The 15,758-nt window shown below is 41.8% G+C and overlaps 1 protein-coding gene across 2 annotated transcripts in view; it reads left to right on the top strand.

The window, feature by feature from the left end:
- The window catches only part of LOC5576808 (mucin-17), a 294,664-nt gene extending 280,664 nt beyond the window's left edge, over positions 1-14,000 (top strand). For both annotated transcript variants that reach the window (XM_021855039.1, XM_021855040.1), the window contains 6 exons: positions 53-516; positions 9,580-12,342; positions 12,405-12,898; positions 12,965-13,095; positions 13,165-13,335; positions 13,411-14,000. In XM_021855039.1, coding sequence (XP_021710731.1) covers positions 53-516; positions 9,580-12,342; positions 12,405-12,898; positions 12,965-13,095; positions 13,165-13,335; positions 13,411-13,716 — 4,329 coding nt within the window. In that variant the 3' untranslated portion in view covers positions 13,717-14,000. The remainder of the gene's footprint in view (positions 1-52; positions 517-9,579; positions 12,343-12,404; positions 12,899-12,964; positions 13,096-13,164; positions 13,336-13,410) is intronic.
- The last annotated feature ends 1,758 nt before the right edge of the window (positions 14,001-15,758 follow it).

The raw sequence follows: 15,758 nt of genomic DNA, 5'->3' as shown, positions 1-15,758 counted from the left end.
TCGCTGCACCTGATCTCTAACGTTTACCTCCCCTCTTTTCATCCTTTCGTAGCGTCCATTGGCAACGGAAACGGCAGGACGTGATCGGCACCTATCGTATTCAAACCGAGCTCGTCCATTCGGTGGCAATTTGGAGGACTCGTTGCCAGCGACGCGCGGTTTCCTCGGATCAACGGCGGCACAACAAAGGCAACAGCAGCAAAGCTCCTCTTCCTCCTCGTCATCATCGTCCTCGTCTTCGGTGCAATCGGCGCGAATTCCACCGTCGGCCGCGCGGAACGGTTTCAGATCCAAATCGGAAGACCTGGGTGGAAGCGGCAGCAGCACCAACAGCAACCGGTACCAACAGAACGAAACCAAAGATAGCGGCACCAGCAGCAGCAGCACCGTCAGCAGCCGGTACACGAAGCCCACGTTGAAGCCGAGCCGATTCCGATCGACCACTACGAACGATCCGGTCACCGCCAAAAGTACGACCGTCGAGAGCGTGGTGCTGAGGAATCGTTTCGCTGGACGGTGAGTACAGGGGAGGGGTTTCCCGATTAGATTGGGGAGATGAGGACAATGGATTGTAGTTGTGGGTCCGCTGGAACCGAAGGTTAATTCTTCGTGGAACTTGACCGACTGAACAATGGGGTGTACCGAGTTTCAATGGAACATGGAATGTCAATTTTGATAATCGTTCTTTTCGAGGAATGCGTTCTCTGGCGCGTAACCTTTATGTTTGTTAGATCAATGAAATTCGATCAAAACTTGTGCACTTTTTTCACTCGCCACTTGGTTTTCGCGAATCAAACAAAATGGGAACAGTTTTATATATATACACTCCAGAGGCGCGTTCACGTTCGAAACCATGGGTAGGACAAACATTGTCAAATATTTTGTGCACATTGAAGCTTAGAAAAATTTTAACCCTACGGCATCCTAGACTGGAAATTTCAAGTTACTATATTTGAAGGACTCAAACGCCAAGGGATGTAAATGACATTTTGGTCGGTTTTGAGTTGAGAAAATTCTTTTATTTCCAAGCGTTCTAACGATATTTTAAGATGACTTTTCTTAAGAATTTACCCTATATTCACCCAAAAAGAACCACATGAATAGAATTTCTCCAAAGACTCATCAGAATTCCTCCAAAAATTCTTTGTGGAATTTTTCAACAAAGTCAAAACTTCTTTAAGATCCAATGATTCAACCATTTTTCTAGGGATATTTTATAAAACTGTCTTTGAGAGTGAATATGAGATTTCAACTAGAGATTTTTTTAAAGACACCTGCAGCAAATGCTCCAGGGATTTCTCATAAGCTTTCTTCAGAAATTTCTCCAGGAAAATGCCAATGATTTTTTTCTGAAGAATAAATCCGTAAGGCACTTCTAAAGAAAATCCTGAAGTTACCTCATATTAAACTAGTGGATGTCTAGTCACTTTTAATGAACAAAGATCTCTGAAATAACGGCTGGGCTCTTGAGAAAATTTCAGAAGATTTCCTAAATAATTTGCTAAGTTAATCTAAAAACAAAATCAATTGAACCTATTTCAATTTCTATAGAAGTTCGTGTAGGAATAATTAGAGAAATTAATGGGAAAATTGATGTAGTATTACCTAATAAACTTTCGAAAATTGCATAAGAATTTTTTTTGGAATACTTTTTAAAAAATGTTTGGAAAAACCACAGAAGTAATACTTGGATGAAATGCTGGAGAAAATTATTTTTTCGAAGGATCCCTTGAGGAATTTTGGATTTCTGAGATAAATCGTACATGAATTCGTGAAGGAATCCACATGAAGAGGCGGAGGTATTCTTGCAGGGTTTCTTGAAAAATCCCTCAGCTTTTTTTTTCAAAATCTCTGACATAAACTGAAACATTTGTTAAATATATCAATCAAGAATGATAAGCTACTCTCTGGAAGATTTTTTTGATGACGATGTAAAAATTCAATCATCGCTTACTTTAAATAATCATGGTGTAATCCATGAGGGATTTTTTCCACATTAAATCATAAGAAAATCTCAAGTAGTATGTGATTCTTGGATAAATCCTTGGAAAAACTCCTGATGAAATTCATAATGAAATTGCTGGAGATATTCCGAGAGGATTGTTTTTCATGTTTTTAAACGAATATATGCACGATTCTTTGGAATAGTTCCTAGTGAATTCCACGAAAAATTACCGGTTTCTTCTCAAAAAAGGCCGCTGATAGAACTCATCATTTTTTTTTTCATTTTTTTTTATTTCAGTTAAAAAAATATAATACAATATTTTTTAACGTTTCCTACTGAACTATTGTTCTATAAAAGGTGTTGTCCAATATCCTTTCTATATAAATGAAAATTATTTTGATGATGACTCAGATGACTCTTATCACTACAGTCGACTCTCCACAACTCGATATTTTATAACTCGATGTACTCTATTACTCGATGGATTTTTCGGTCCGTTCAAATTTCCATATATCGTGCTCTCCATAAGTCGATATTTCTATAACTCGATATCTCCACTAGTCGGTGTCACATGAGAGGTCAATTTCTCTCCATAACTCGATATCTATTTTAAAATCATTCTTATTTTGAGATACTTAGTCCTATTCTTTTTCGGAAATGAGTTAATACTTGCAAGTTGTAAAAAAAATGAAAATTTGAAAAATTAAAAAAAAAATACTGTCAGTAAAAATAATTTTAGCATTTCGGAAAAAAAAAATCAAATAATAGTTAATAAAATACTATCAACAAAATAATATTACTTTCTTACATAAATGATCATATCTGTGTTGGAACAGACATTTTTTGTTCCTACGATTTTGTGATTTTTGTGTCGGTATATTCCATAAATTATAATCTATAAGTCGATGGTCCCTTGAATATCGAGTTATGGAGAGACGACTGTAGTTAATCACCAAACTTGTGCAATAGGGTAACGACTGTTTATTTCGTTCATAACCGCTAACAGTTGGCGCCAGCGGCAAAAAGTACAGGCAACAACCTTTCGAACATTCAGTTTCTTTCACTGGCCGCCGAGCGACGACACTGTTGTTTGTATTCCTCCCACTGATCGCGCTACGCTGGATTCTCAAATTTCTCAAACTTTCAACACAAGCGCATGGAAGAATGGTAGTCGGAGAACTGTCAAAACGTATGGAAAATAATGAAAATCGTAAATTGCTTGCAATTAGGAAACTGAATCAAAGAAGTAGTGATTAGAAATCAAGTGTAAAGTGAATACATAACTTTTTGTGTTTAGTTTATCTTCCGTGGTGCTTTTTTTGCTTCAGGATTTCGTTTTTACTACCATTGAAAAAGAGCCATCTATTGCCTTTTCAGTTTTGAATATCGCCCTATTATGATGAACGATGATATTACTGTTTTAGTTTCCGTCTGAAAGTAAATTGCATGGTAGCTGTTTTGATTTGTTCCAGGATTTGATAATATAGGGCCGAGACTATATTGGCGAATCGACAGCACCCTATCTCCGTTCTGAATCCTGGTCGATGTTGATGAAACGCCTTTGTGAAAGACCGGTTATGGTGGATATTCTGCTCGTTGATGATTTTGTACATTAAAGTTCCAACTCGAAGAATGTGCAGCCCTAGTATTAGTGGCAGTTTATGTTGAGGTAGCTCGTAAAAGTCACGTGTTGGGAAAAGGTACGGTAAGCTTTATAAAGCGTTTTTTTTTTGCAATTGTAAAGGTTTAAGATAAACCTTATTGTAAGAACTCCTAGCTGCGATACCGTATTGGTAACGGCTATGGATGAAAAAGTAGTAGATTTTCATCAGAACATGGACTGGAATTTACTTGAAGAGTTTTCATAGGATTCCACAGAGTGATGAACATTTGGAGACAATTGCTCGAATGTGAAAGTCCCAGCTAAGGCGGTCATCTATGTAAACCCCTAGATACTCATATTCTGTCACTTCTTTAATGAGTGTACCATTAACCACCAGATCTGGACAAATCTTTTTGTCACATTTGAGTGAGCTGAAAATCAACATTTTAGTTTTCTTCAGGATCAGGACTAGCAGATTGTTTTCCAGATATGCCGTGACAAGCTTCATATTTTGTGTCATTTCATCTACAACTCCTTCCGCGTATAGAGATGGCTTTGTATGAGATGGCGGTATCATCAACAAAAAGCCTTGGTTTACCTCTAGAATAGCAACTTCGGTTGATGACCCTTGTCTGTATTCAAACTGATGTTCATACAGCATATTGGTGGTCTCAAAGAAACTTGAGAATCGTATGTTGATCGCAGGTTGAACTGAGATGGGTCTATAGTTAGTAGGGTTCATGGGATCTCCTCCTTTAAAAACTGGCGAAGATGTTGGAACGTTTTCGGAGTTGTTCAAGGAGTTATATGAAGTCTCTCATATATCGTTTTTTTGCTGCCTTGATATCCATGATGGCAACCTTCGTCACAGGATGCCGCTGCACTCCTCCTGATGTCTTCACTAGGGCTTCCCTGTATCGTCCGTATAGTCCCTTGAAAACTGAGAGAATACGGCCTCGCAGTCAACCGATTTGGACCGACGGATCCACGATGTCCGTCAGGTCTCCAACGTTCAGCTCCTTCGCATCTAGTTGGCAGGTATTCCCGCACCCATCGATTCCAAAATTGGTTTACAAGGTTCGTTGTCATCCGCTAGTTAGTCCTTAAGGGGTGAAACACAATGCAACGGCATTACGGCAAGAACGGCAAAACGGCAACACCGCAAACCCACTTTATGATTGTGAATAGCAATTTATCTTGACGTCCAATCGAAATGTGGTCTTTGGCAAAGATGTAGCTAAAACGATTTTGCACGAGAAGAGTTTGTTCACTTTTCCATAAAACATTATGACACCGAGATAGAGGGCTGAACACAGAAGGTTGGCATTTTCCATAGTAATCTCCATATAAACTTCAAATGGCGTGTGCACAGTCAAATTTCCTCCGAATCACTTTAAACTTTGGGATGATGCTATTTACCATAGTAAAAATCGTTTAAGCATAGGGGAGCCAAAATTTCGAAATTTGCATTACTCTAGGGATGGTCATTGGAGGTTGTGTGACTCCCTTCGAGCTCTGGAGTAAAAAATGATTTGGAGTCAAGACTTCCTGGGTATCTGTTTCCAGCAGCACATTCGTTAGGGGTCAAGAGTTGACTATTCCTTCCGCCTCGATCATCAACGTTAGTAGAGTCTCGTCCCCCGGGGTTTTACTGGTCGTCAGGGCAGAGAACACGACATTTATAGACCTGACTAGTCGCTCCCATGAGCCACTCATGTGAGGAGCTGACGGCGGATTGAAAACCCACTTCATGGCTGCGTTGGTAAAGACGGCGGAAAGTTGCTGATTCATGTCACTAATCCAATGCTGTAACTCTTGACTAGCTCTTAGGAAATTGCTTCCATTGCCGCTTCTAATCTCCAAGGTCCAAGGGATGAATCGCCGTATGGCCATTTTACATGCCTCAGTGCATTAGGAACTGAACGGCTCGAATGGTGAGGCATGTAAATAGTGCGTCCCAACGTTTCACCAGCGAACGTCCGACCTTGACCTGAATAGAACCGAAGTAGTCCGGCGCGACGAATCTCGTTTATAACGGTTTCATTATTGGCGTGCAGGTAATATCGATGATACCGCTCGACAACCATCTTAGTCAGACGATATCCTTTACGGAGGATTATAGGAAACTCCGTGTCGAACGGCACGAAGATTGCTCCGGAGATTCTCGTGTCCATCCGGACCACTCCGCACTCCTCGATGAACGGGGACAACTTGAAGATTGGGCTGGCTCGGTTCAACTTCAACTTCTTCGCCTTCTGAAGCTGAGACACCTTTTCCGGACATTTATCTGTTTGTAACCTTTCGTCGACAGTTATCTACGAACCGGTAGATGTAGGCGACGGTTTTTCTAAGCCTTTCGAATTCGGAGAAACGGTTCCTTGTTCTCTGTCGTAAGGTTAAAGTGGCAGGGCCTAGCCTCGAAGCCACCTTCGGGTTGAGCCTGAAGTGGTCAGGATTTTTTAGGTTTCCATAGAAACTCTGGTCCTATGAACCAACGACAGGCGGATTTCAGGTTCGGTGCACTAGCTCTTTGGCTAGTCCACTTTGTTCCATCATCGGCCACATCAACTTTCAACGGAACATTGCGCCATTCTATTGGATCAGATTTGAAGAGAATTTCGCCTATCCTAATCGGTTCAGAATTCTCGTTTCGATATCAGTAGACTGTGACTATGGCAAGGAGTTTTTAGCAGCCTATAGCCTATTAATGCCGCCTGAAGCTCCAACCGCGGAATAAAGAGCGGTATTACTTTTGCTTTCCCTCCGACGAGTGCACAGCGAAACTCTCCGTGAAGAGTTGCCCTTAAATACGTGACACGCATCGGCAGTCTCGACGTCGACGAAGACGTGGAGTTGCAGAACCTGTCGTCACGCCCGGGAAATAGGCGCGTGGTACTCGCACTTCTTCCAGCGCTTTGAATTTGGCAGTCCATGAACGCCATCGCTCCAGAATCCGATCGTCTACCTTATCGTCCCAACCAGCTTTCGTACGCCAGATCTTCGGGGCTTCTTTACTCGAGTGGTTAGAGTCCTCGGCTACAAAGCCAAGCCAACCTGAAGGTGTCTGGGTTCGATTCCCGGTCGGTCCAGAATCTTTTCGGGATTGGAATTTCCTCGACTTCCTACCAATGCGAAAATGGCAACTTTGGCAAAGAAAGCTCTCAGTTAATAACTGTGGAAATGCTCATTGAACACTAAGCTGAGAACCAGGCTCTGTCCCAGTGAGGACGTAATGCCAGCAAGAAGAAAATAATATCCTGGATAATAACTGGGCCGTGGATCAGGAAGAGCAAAGAAAGCCTCAACGGATCGAACTGACTCATTACACATCTCATAATGCCTCTTTTGGTGGCAATTACTGTTTTCACGTTGACCTCGCTGGAGAATACGAGAACATCCTCGGGTGACTTCCATTGCTGCCTTGCTCGCGCTTTATATTAGAACCACCATCGCTCACGACCTTCATCGTACCGGCATCGGTTCCCCCGATCCGTTGCAGAACTGTAGCCGAGTTTGAGAGCTAAGTTACGAATAGTGAATCCGCCTCGGTGGTACACCAATTTCACCTAACATGCTTCATCCTCGCTGTCAACGCTTCAGGTTCAGGTAATCGTCGACATAGTGTTGACGCACGATGGCCTCCCTTGGAAACTCCACTGTGAGTTCGGTTGCATTCAAGTTCTTCACAAACTGCGCCGAGCATGGCGAGCTTGTTGAGCCGAACGTCGCTACGAATGTCCTTGGAAATTTTCCGCTTTTACTGGCACAAGTATACGATTCGGCTTCTTCAGGTTTTGCACTATTCCGACTGGGAGGTACCACAATCTTCTTGGGTCGATGGCGGCCATCTTTGGTATTGCCCTATCGTAGCCGTCTAACTGCCAAAGGGTAGTTATCGGGAAATTCCACAATGTCGTAGCGTCACCACAGCAACCCGGTCTCAAAACCACCTTCGATTCATCGCTTGCCTTCGTCCGAATCAGGACTCCGATCCACCGAAACTCCTACATTCTCCATCGTGAAGTATTGCTTCACTAGCTCTTGCAGAGTATTGCCGAAGTTACAACTCGCGATGTTCGACCCATTTGGCATTAATCCGTAGATTGCCCAACCGAGACGAGTCTTTGCCGTAATTGGCTCTCCTTCTCGTCCTTCTCGTAGCTGTTGAGTGGCGGTGAAATGGGTATTCTTTACTCCAGTTAGTATTCCAGGAGCTTTGGATTGGAAGTCTATGAACGGAACTTCCGTAGGTGCCAAAAACGATCAACGAGCTCTTTGTAACGCAGTGTTTGATCCGGTAGGGCCAGAGATTCTACGGTTCTGACATATTTGAGTCGATATCTTTTACCAGCTCGGATGCCCAACATATCCACCTCCAGCTTACATCAGGTGGACCTTCTTCTTCGTGACTGATATTGCTCGTCCAGGTAAGGCAGAGACGCCTTTCCGTTACTTCGGCCTGTAGAGCTTTCAACCTAATTAAAATTCTAATTAATTACTTTTGATTCAATAATGATTCTGATTCTGCCTTCTTTGAACTATACAAAGAATGGTTTGAGGAAAGATAGTAATCGGATATTACGTCAACACTTCAGGGAATGACAGCTGTCATATTAAATAATGTTGGTTTCTCAATATAGGCTTGTGTGCTATAAAGTCAGTGGCGCAGAGTTGACCCCAACAGAAGGGATCTCCAGACAAATTTCTGCAGGAACTCCGGAAACAACTTGAAGGTATCGTAGACACCCCAAATTGCTTGAAGAATTCAAAGGAGAATCTACTTTGAATCGTGGAGAAATAAGTTAAGTGTCACAAGCTTTTAAAAAACTATTGGAGAAATTCTTAATCCTTGAATTCATAAATCTTCAAAATCAGTTCCTGGACATATTCTGAGCATTTTCTATGAACTCCTGGATAAATTCTTGGATCAATGTTTGAATCTTTCCTTGGTGGAACTCCAGGAGAACTTTCTGAAGGAATTGCTCAAGGATTCCTTAAGACCGGAATTCGTCAAGTCAATACTGATTAAATGTATATAGGAACTCTTCTAGGATCTGGCTAAATACCTGGAACCGTTTCTGAAGGAATTCTCAAAAGTTTTTATAGATGAGTTTTCTATGTATTCATTTATTGTGAACGCTTGTATTGGGCTGATTTGGTTTTGATTAGTGGTTGAAGCTTTGAAAATGATTTTTTAGTTTATAAATCACGTTGTTATTAAATAAACGCAAGAAATAAATTGACATTAAAAAAGTTACGCTATATCCAAATACGTTTTAAAGAAGTTTTATCTAGGTATGGAATTGCAGAAGAAAATGCAAGCTTTATGTTTCCCATGCATTTCTTTAGCAAATTCCTCACCTTTGGCCAGACCTATCCTACCTTTTTGTAGAGTGGGTAAAATTCTAGGAACAATTTTGGCCACTAAACCTATTTGGAGAACACAGTACATTCCTTACTTAAGGTTTAACGAGAGTCAGTCGGTGACAGGAGCTTTTTTGTTAGTAATTGAAACATAAGATAATTACTGCTGAGCATCTTACTCAACTTTACGTTACAATACTTTCTAAATTCTGAGACAACATTGTCTGACATAAAGTGGAAATTGTTCTCAGTATTACATATATCTCAATTTAATCCATTATTCGAAAAATCTACTATGGACACTGTGTGACTGATATTCAGAAGTTAATAAGAATTTTACTCAGAGTTCTACAGTAAATTAGCACAGTATACTGTCAGAATCCCACCTGATATTTGTTTTTAAATCCTGTTCAGGACTTGAAGAGAATTCTACACAAGGTTCAACGAGAGTCCTAAATTTATTCAATTGGAATTCTGTATATAATAGCATTTTGTAAAAATATTAAATATTCAGTTTGCAAACCTGTTTTGAAATACGTGATTTTTTTCCAGTATTTCGTAAAAATCTCTCCCAAAATACCTTACATTTTTGGAGCTACCTTAATTCTTATGTTGAATTCAAAAATTCAAAAATTTATTAAAACCTCGCTTTCTTATACCTTTACAGGACGCCTGCACCCAATGCGCACCGGCCAGCATTCGACTCAAAACGCGTCATCGGTCTGAACACTGCATCGGCTACCCGTGGTGGCCCCATCGTGAACTCGGCTAAGCCAAAAAGCACCACCACCACTACGACAACTACGCCTAAATCTTCCACCCAGTCGCGTTTCATCCACCTTCCGGCTCGCCCGGTAATTCCATCGATCAACATCACCCACAATGGATCGGCCAAATCGGCTGAGGTTATCTACGATTACGAGGATTACGCCGAAGATGACAAGGATACGAACGAATTTGTTGACGACCAGCAGGAAATAAAGGACTTCAAACCCACTCAGGCTCAGAAGGGTAACCTGAGGAAAGGAAGTGAGGACACGGATACGGTTGTGAGTAGTACGAGTAGCGCTCCAACGAGCACCACTGCTAAAGCAAACGAGAATGAAGATCGAGGTGGCAGTCTGAACAATATAAGCGAAAACGAGTACTATGACGTGGTAAAGGAAAATGACAGTCAAACCAGCAATGCTGAACAGATTGAAGACCATACAGTGATTCTGACCGATAACTTCTTCCTGCCAAATTCTGGGTCGGAGGAGCTGGAAGATGGTGAATATGAGGAGGAAGAAGAGACTGAACTGCCCAAAAAGGAAGTTTCGTCAGTTGCTCCCGCACAACAAGATAAGAAGGAAGTCGATTCAGCATACGACGAAGAGTACTTATATGATGACGATGAACCAGGTCTAACTACAACCTTGAAACCGGAAGTCAAGCCAGTTCCATCGCCTGCAGCTCCTACGGAACCAGAACAGCAAGAAGATGTCGATACATTGCTTTTCTCTGAGGAAGATGCTAAGGAAGAGCTTTTACCCGCAACCGTATCGCAAGAAGTCGAGGCAGAGACAACCCGTGTCATTCCACTTGAAACTACTTCAACCACCACCACAACGTCTACCTCAACTACGGAGCCCACAAGTGCCGAACCCAGCACAACCACCGAGCGGACACTCAGCAGCTCAGTGGAAAACGAAACTTCCTCAAATGTGACCACTGAAAGTTGGGTAGTAGTTGCTTCGGTCCAAACAAGCAGAAGTGTTTCCGGTGCTCGATTCCTGCCGTTCCCTCAGGTCGAGCAGGACGAGAAAAAGCAGAGCTTATCAGAGCTTGATGCCAAGAACAGCAATGAAAGTGATGATTTGGACATAACGACCGTAAGTAGCCAAGAAGTGGAGAAAACGACCGTTGCTCCACAGGAAACGGTTATTTCAGTTACGGACGACTCGGAAACTCCAACTACCGAGAAAACGCTGAACGTTCAGTCTACTGAAAGCATCATTGATAAGTTGGATCGAGTTCAATCGGAGCTGTCGAGTGGGGTTTTGACTGGAAAGTTCCCCGTTTTGAAGGAAATGGTTACTGAAGACTCGAAGGTGCCAAACTCATCTCTACCACCGGTCAACATTCGCAAGTTCCAAGCCAATAACAGAGCTTCCACCACGAAGAAACCACGACCAACTCCTTCGCAAAAACCAACAACGGCCACCGAAAGCATAATCAAAAGCATAAACTTCGAAACAATCGCTGTAGATGATATTTCAGCTCTGCTTCCACCGGATTTCAAGCAAAAGAATGCATACAAACTTAAGAAGTTCGGTAGCAGTAGTACAACTCCTGAATCTCTTGCAGCTGCTAAGGAAGTTCTGAACGAAGAGCCATTGAAGCCAGAACTCGGAAATCGATTCCGTCCGGCGAACATTAGTCGATCCTACAAGAGTAACGTTCCAATCCAGGAGCTAAGTTCCCTACTGCCAAAAGACTATCGCTTGAATCGAACTGAAGAGGAAGTCAAAACAACTAACAATTTGAAGGAACTTATCAGTAAAATCAAGGTCAACGATAAGCCCAACGGAACGTTGGACGTTCTGAAGAAGGTTCAAAAGGTTGATGTCAGCTCATTCTTGCCACCTGGTTACAAGCCCCCTGCAGAAACTGGCCCCACTACGAAAGCTCCAAAGCCAGCTATTATTGAAGATGATGTTAGTAAATTGCTTCCTCCAGGATATAAGAGCTTCAAGACAACAAAGAAACCAACTACCACAGCATCGTCCGTTATTGATGACGACATTAGCAAGTTCCTGCCTCCTGGTTACAAACCACCCAAGGAGGAATCCAAGATAGTATTTAACGATGACATCAGCAAGTTCCTTCCTCCTGGTTTCAAGGCCCCAGCACAAGAAACATCAACAAAAGCTTCAGTCTCGTTCAACGAAGATGTAAGCAAGTTCCTTCCACCGGGCTACAAACCTCCTGCTGACGAGAAGGTACCAGAACCAGAGGTCATTGATCCAACTAGCCTGTTGAACAAGATTCAATTCAAAGATGTTTCAGCTTTGCTTCCTACTGGGTTCAATGAATCTAAACCACAACCAGCTCCTCCAGGTAGCACTGCTGGAAATGCAGGAAGTAGCTACAAGGTAGTTTTCCCCAGTCGACCGGGCACTGCCAAGAAACCTGGTGTAGGTCGCATCACTACCCCGAAACCAGCGCATGCTGAAGGACCGGCCGCCCCCGATATATTGATCCGCAAGGGACCACCTACTCGCGCCACTACCGAATTCACCGGATGGCCAACTCCCTCAACGACCCCACTCTCGATCGAAAAACTTCTAGAACAGCAGAAACAGCAAGAACTGCTTGAGAAGCTACTGGCTTCATCTACGACGACGACAACAACTACCACGACCACCACAACTACGACCACAACTCCAAGGTAAGTTTACAGAATTACACACCAAATGTGATGACAATTCTAAACTCTTCCAATGTTTTCAGGCCAACGGAACCAGGACTGTGTCATTCGGAATGTGATCTGGCCGGTACAATCCGCATCGTCGACGGAGTCAAATGGGTACCGGAGCTGCTCGATCACAATACGGCAGAATGGAAACAGCTGGCGAAGGATGTCGAGGCTCAACTGAACGAAGTATACAGCAACGCGCAGAATCTGAGCAAGTGGTACAAGAAGGTGCGCATCGATAGCTTCAGCAAGGGCAGCGTTCTGGTGGATTACTTTGTCGAGCTGGCCGATCTGACGGAGGACGTCAACACGCTGGAGATCAAGCGGCTGTTCCATGAGGCGTTGACGCCCGCTCCGCTACCGACAACCACTGTCGAGCCTAGCACGGATCTGGACGAAGAAGACGATGGAGATTTGCAAGTGCAGAACAAACGGACCAAGGAGAATCTACAATCGGCGGTACCTCGTGTAAAGGAGGTCTTCCTGTTGGGCAGATTCAAAGTCGATCCGGTTTCGACTGATTTCACCGGTATGTGGAATTTGAAGATGTGCTTGAATATGGTATTCTAACGATTTCTTTTGCATGTATTTTCAGTTATCCCGAAACAGATTCTTCCACCGGTTGATCCCGAGGAGGAAGATCTACTGTTACCTCAGTGGGCAATAGCCGGTATCGTCATTGGGTTGGCTTCGCTTCTCTTCGTGATACTTTTCGGCGTCACAGTGGTAAGTCATCGTCTCGCTGTAGCAGCTGTCGAAGTTCCCTGGATTAACTGAACTATTTTTGCTTTCCAGTTAATAAACCGTCAAAAGGCAGCCAAGAAGAAGGCACCAACGCCACTGACTGCAGATATGTTGAACGAGCTGAACAAGAACCACATGGGAGGAATTGACAACTATGGCTCGGAAGATCTGTATAATCTTGACGACGCGTGGGACGACCATGGGCACGATGTGAAACCAAAGGTATGCCTGAAAAATCAAATGCGCATATTTTGCTTTCTCATTTCTCAACAATTCTGTACCTTTTTTCCCATCTAGCGCTTCTCCAACTCCATGCATGGCAGCAGTGCTTCGAATATTTACGACAGTTGGCGCTCGCAACGTCATCCGCCAAACGATAGCTATTACTACGACGACTACAACCTGAAGGGTTCACACTATCCACCGGCCGGTCATCATCATCATCACCACCACCGGTTACAGGATGCGGCCTTCATGCTGCACGAGCCACCGCCACCAGTGATGGCCATGTATCCGCCATACCACCATGCCCCGCCACCGCCAACCAGTCACTACAACACGAACTCGAGGCGGTATTACCGAGATTACGATCCTAACTTCTAGGATGCCACTCCATCACCAACATGTTTCCAGTCCTTCATCCCAGTCATCTACATTATCCCATAAAAACTAGAGTCGTCGTCGTTTAGTTATAATCTTTTTTTTTGTTTTCCCTAAGATCGATTCATACACCTGAATCCATAGCTGAGCTGTACCTCAGATGCAAGTGCTATGCTGTAGCCTCATTCCATTATCCCTTGATTCTTTTCTTTACTCAGATTACTTGCTCGAATAAGACCCTTATAGTATAGTAGGATATTTTCTAATGTAAATAAATTATTTATTTTGTAAAAAATCAGAAAACAAAATTACGAATGAGATAAAAAAAATCATAAAACGATTAATTTAAACACCACTGCGTTGAAATTATTGCTAAACAATCCGAATCATTAACGTACGAAGGATTATGCAAAAGTGAGAAGTAATTGTCTTCCACTTCCCTTTTTTCCAGCAAACGAGCATCTTTTCAGCAAGACCATGCTGAAAATTTGGGGTTCGAATTCCAACGATCGAGGATCTTTCTGTGTAAGAAAATTTCTCGACTTACCAGAGTATCTTTGGGCCCTGCCACACGATATCCGAATGCAGAAATGATCAATCAGAAAAGAAAGAAATCGCATAATGAAAAAAAAAAATAGATTAAAATCGGATTTTATTATGCGGATGATTTCGGTTCTCGAAAACTTACATATTCCATTGATTTTGTGCAAATATTGCAGTTCCTAGGATTATCAGTCACCATTGAAACATTGAGTGGGATTATTTTCCACCAACAAGTTTGAGCACACGTTCGTGACACCGCTCGCTTAGCGCTCAATACCCTTTTACCTTCAGCGCGGTTCAGTAGGGTCAGGCGGGGCAAGATGAGCACCCTAAGGATAAGCGCGATTTAAGCCTACTTAAACGTTCTTATTTTGGTAAAATTGGTAACCATCCTTATCTTTTACATTATTACTTTGACCTCCAACCATTAAAAGTTTTAAAAAGTGATAAATAGTTTTCCAAATAATACGTTAAAAAATAGCTTTTTTATCATCGGTCAAAAAAACTGCGGGGCAAGATGGGCACCCCCATAAAAAGATGCAATTTAATAAAGAAAACTATTATTTTTCAATGCTTGCAATATCCCAAGATATTATCTTTAATATCTGATAGTATTTATCTGCAACTAGCTTAGTGTTAAAAACTTTTATCAAAAAATAAATAACTTTTCATATGTTGCTATGATTTTACTTAAAAATCGATTAAATTTGTTGTTTGTTTATATTTTTTTAGAAAAAATGTTTTGTGCAAAGAGGATACCGTAAGTCAAGCCCACAGCTAAATGTGGTTCTATAATTTCACACTTTTACTTAATTTTGAACATGGTGCTCATCTTGCCCCAAGGGTGTAAATTTATTAATATAATCAAAACGATTGAAATATTTTTTTAAATTCGATAAAAGTTTTGCTCCTGATTATCTACAAAAGCTTATTATATAACTATACGTCCAAAAACGTATGAATTAAATTGTTTACGCAACAAAAATATCACTTTTAAATGAACAAATCTTATATGAAAAAGTACATTTTTGGACTTCTATGTATTTTTGACAATATTTACGTTGTGCTGTTGATTTTTTAGCTGAAATTTATAACCATCATATCAATTTAATGATATTCATCAGAACCCCAAATAATTTATTGAAAAAAAAACGGTAGGAACGACACAAACTAGGGGTGCCCATCTTGCCCCGGGTGCTCATCTTGCCCCACATTCCCCTATTCATAATGCGAATGGGAACGTTTGGTACACGTCACAGACACATTTGCGCATATTCATTACAAACATATGTTTGTTGAGATGTTTCATCGAAATAACTCGATAACTTCTCTAGGATGAAAGATAATTTTATTGTTAAAGTGTGCGTGTGTGATATTTCTCTTATATTCAAATTAACTTATTGTTACAATGGGTTTAACAATTTAAGCGGTCTGCCGTTTTGGCACTTCAGCTTTGGTTACATTTCACAGTTTTCTCTCATTCAAGGTAGTTTTTTTTTAAA

This window comes from Aedes aegypti, chromosome 3, assembly GCF_002204515.2.
Source record: "Aedes aegypti strain LVP_AGWG chromosome 3, AaegL5.0 Primary Assembly, whole genome shotgun sequence".
NCBI lineage: Eukaryota > Metazoa > Arthropoda > Insecta > Diptera > Culicidae > Aedes > Aedes aegypti.
This window is presented reverse-complemented; position numbering and strand designations above follow the sequence as displayed.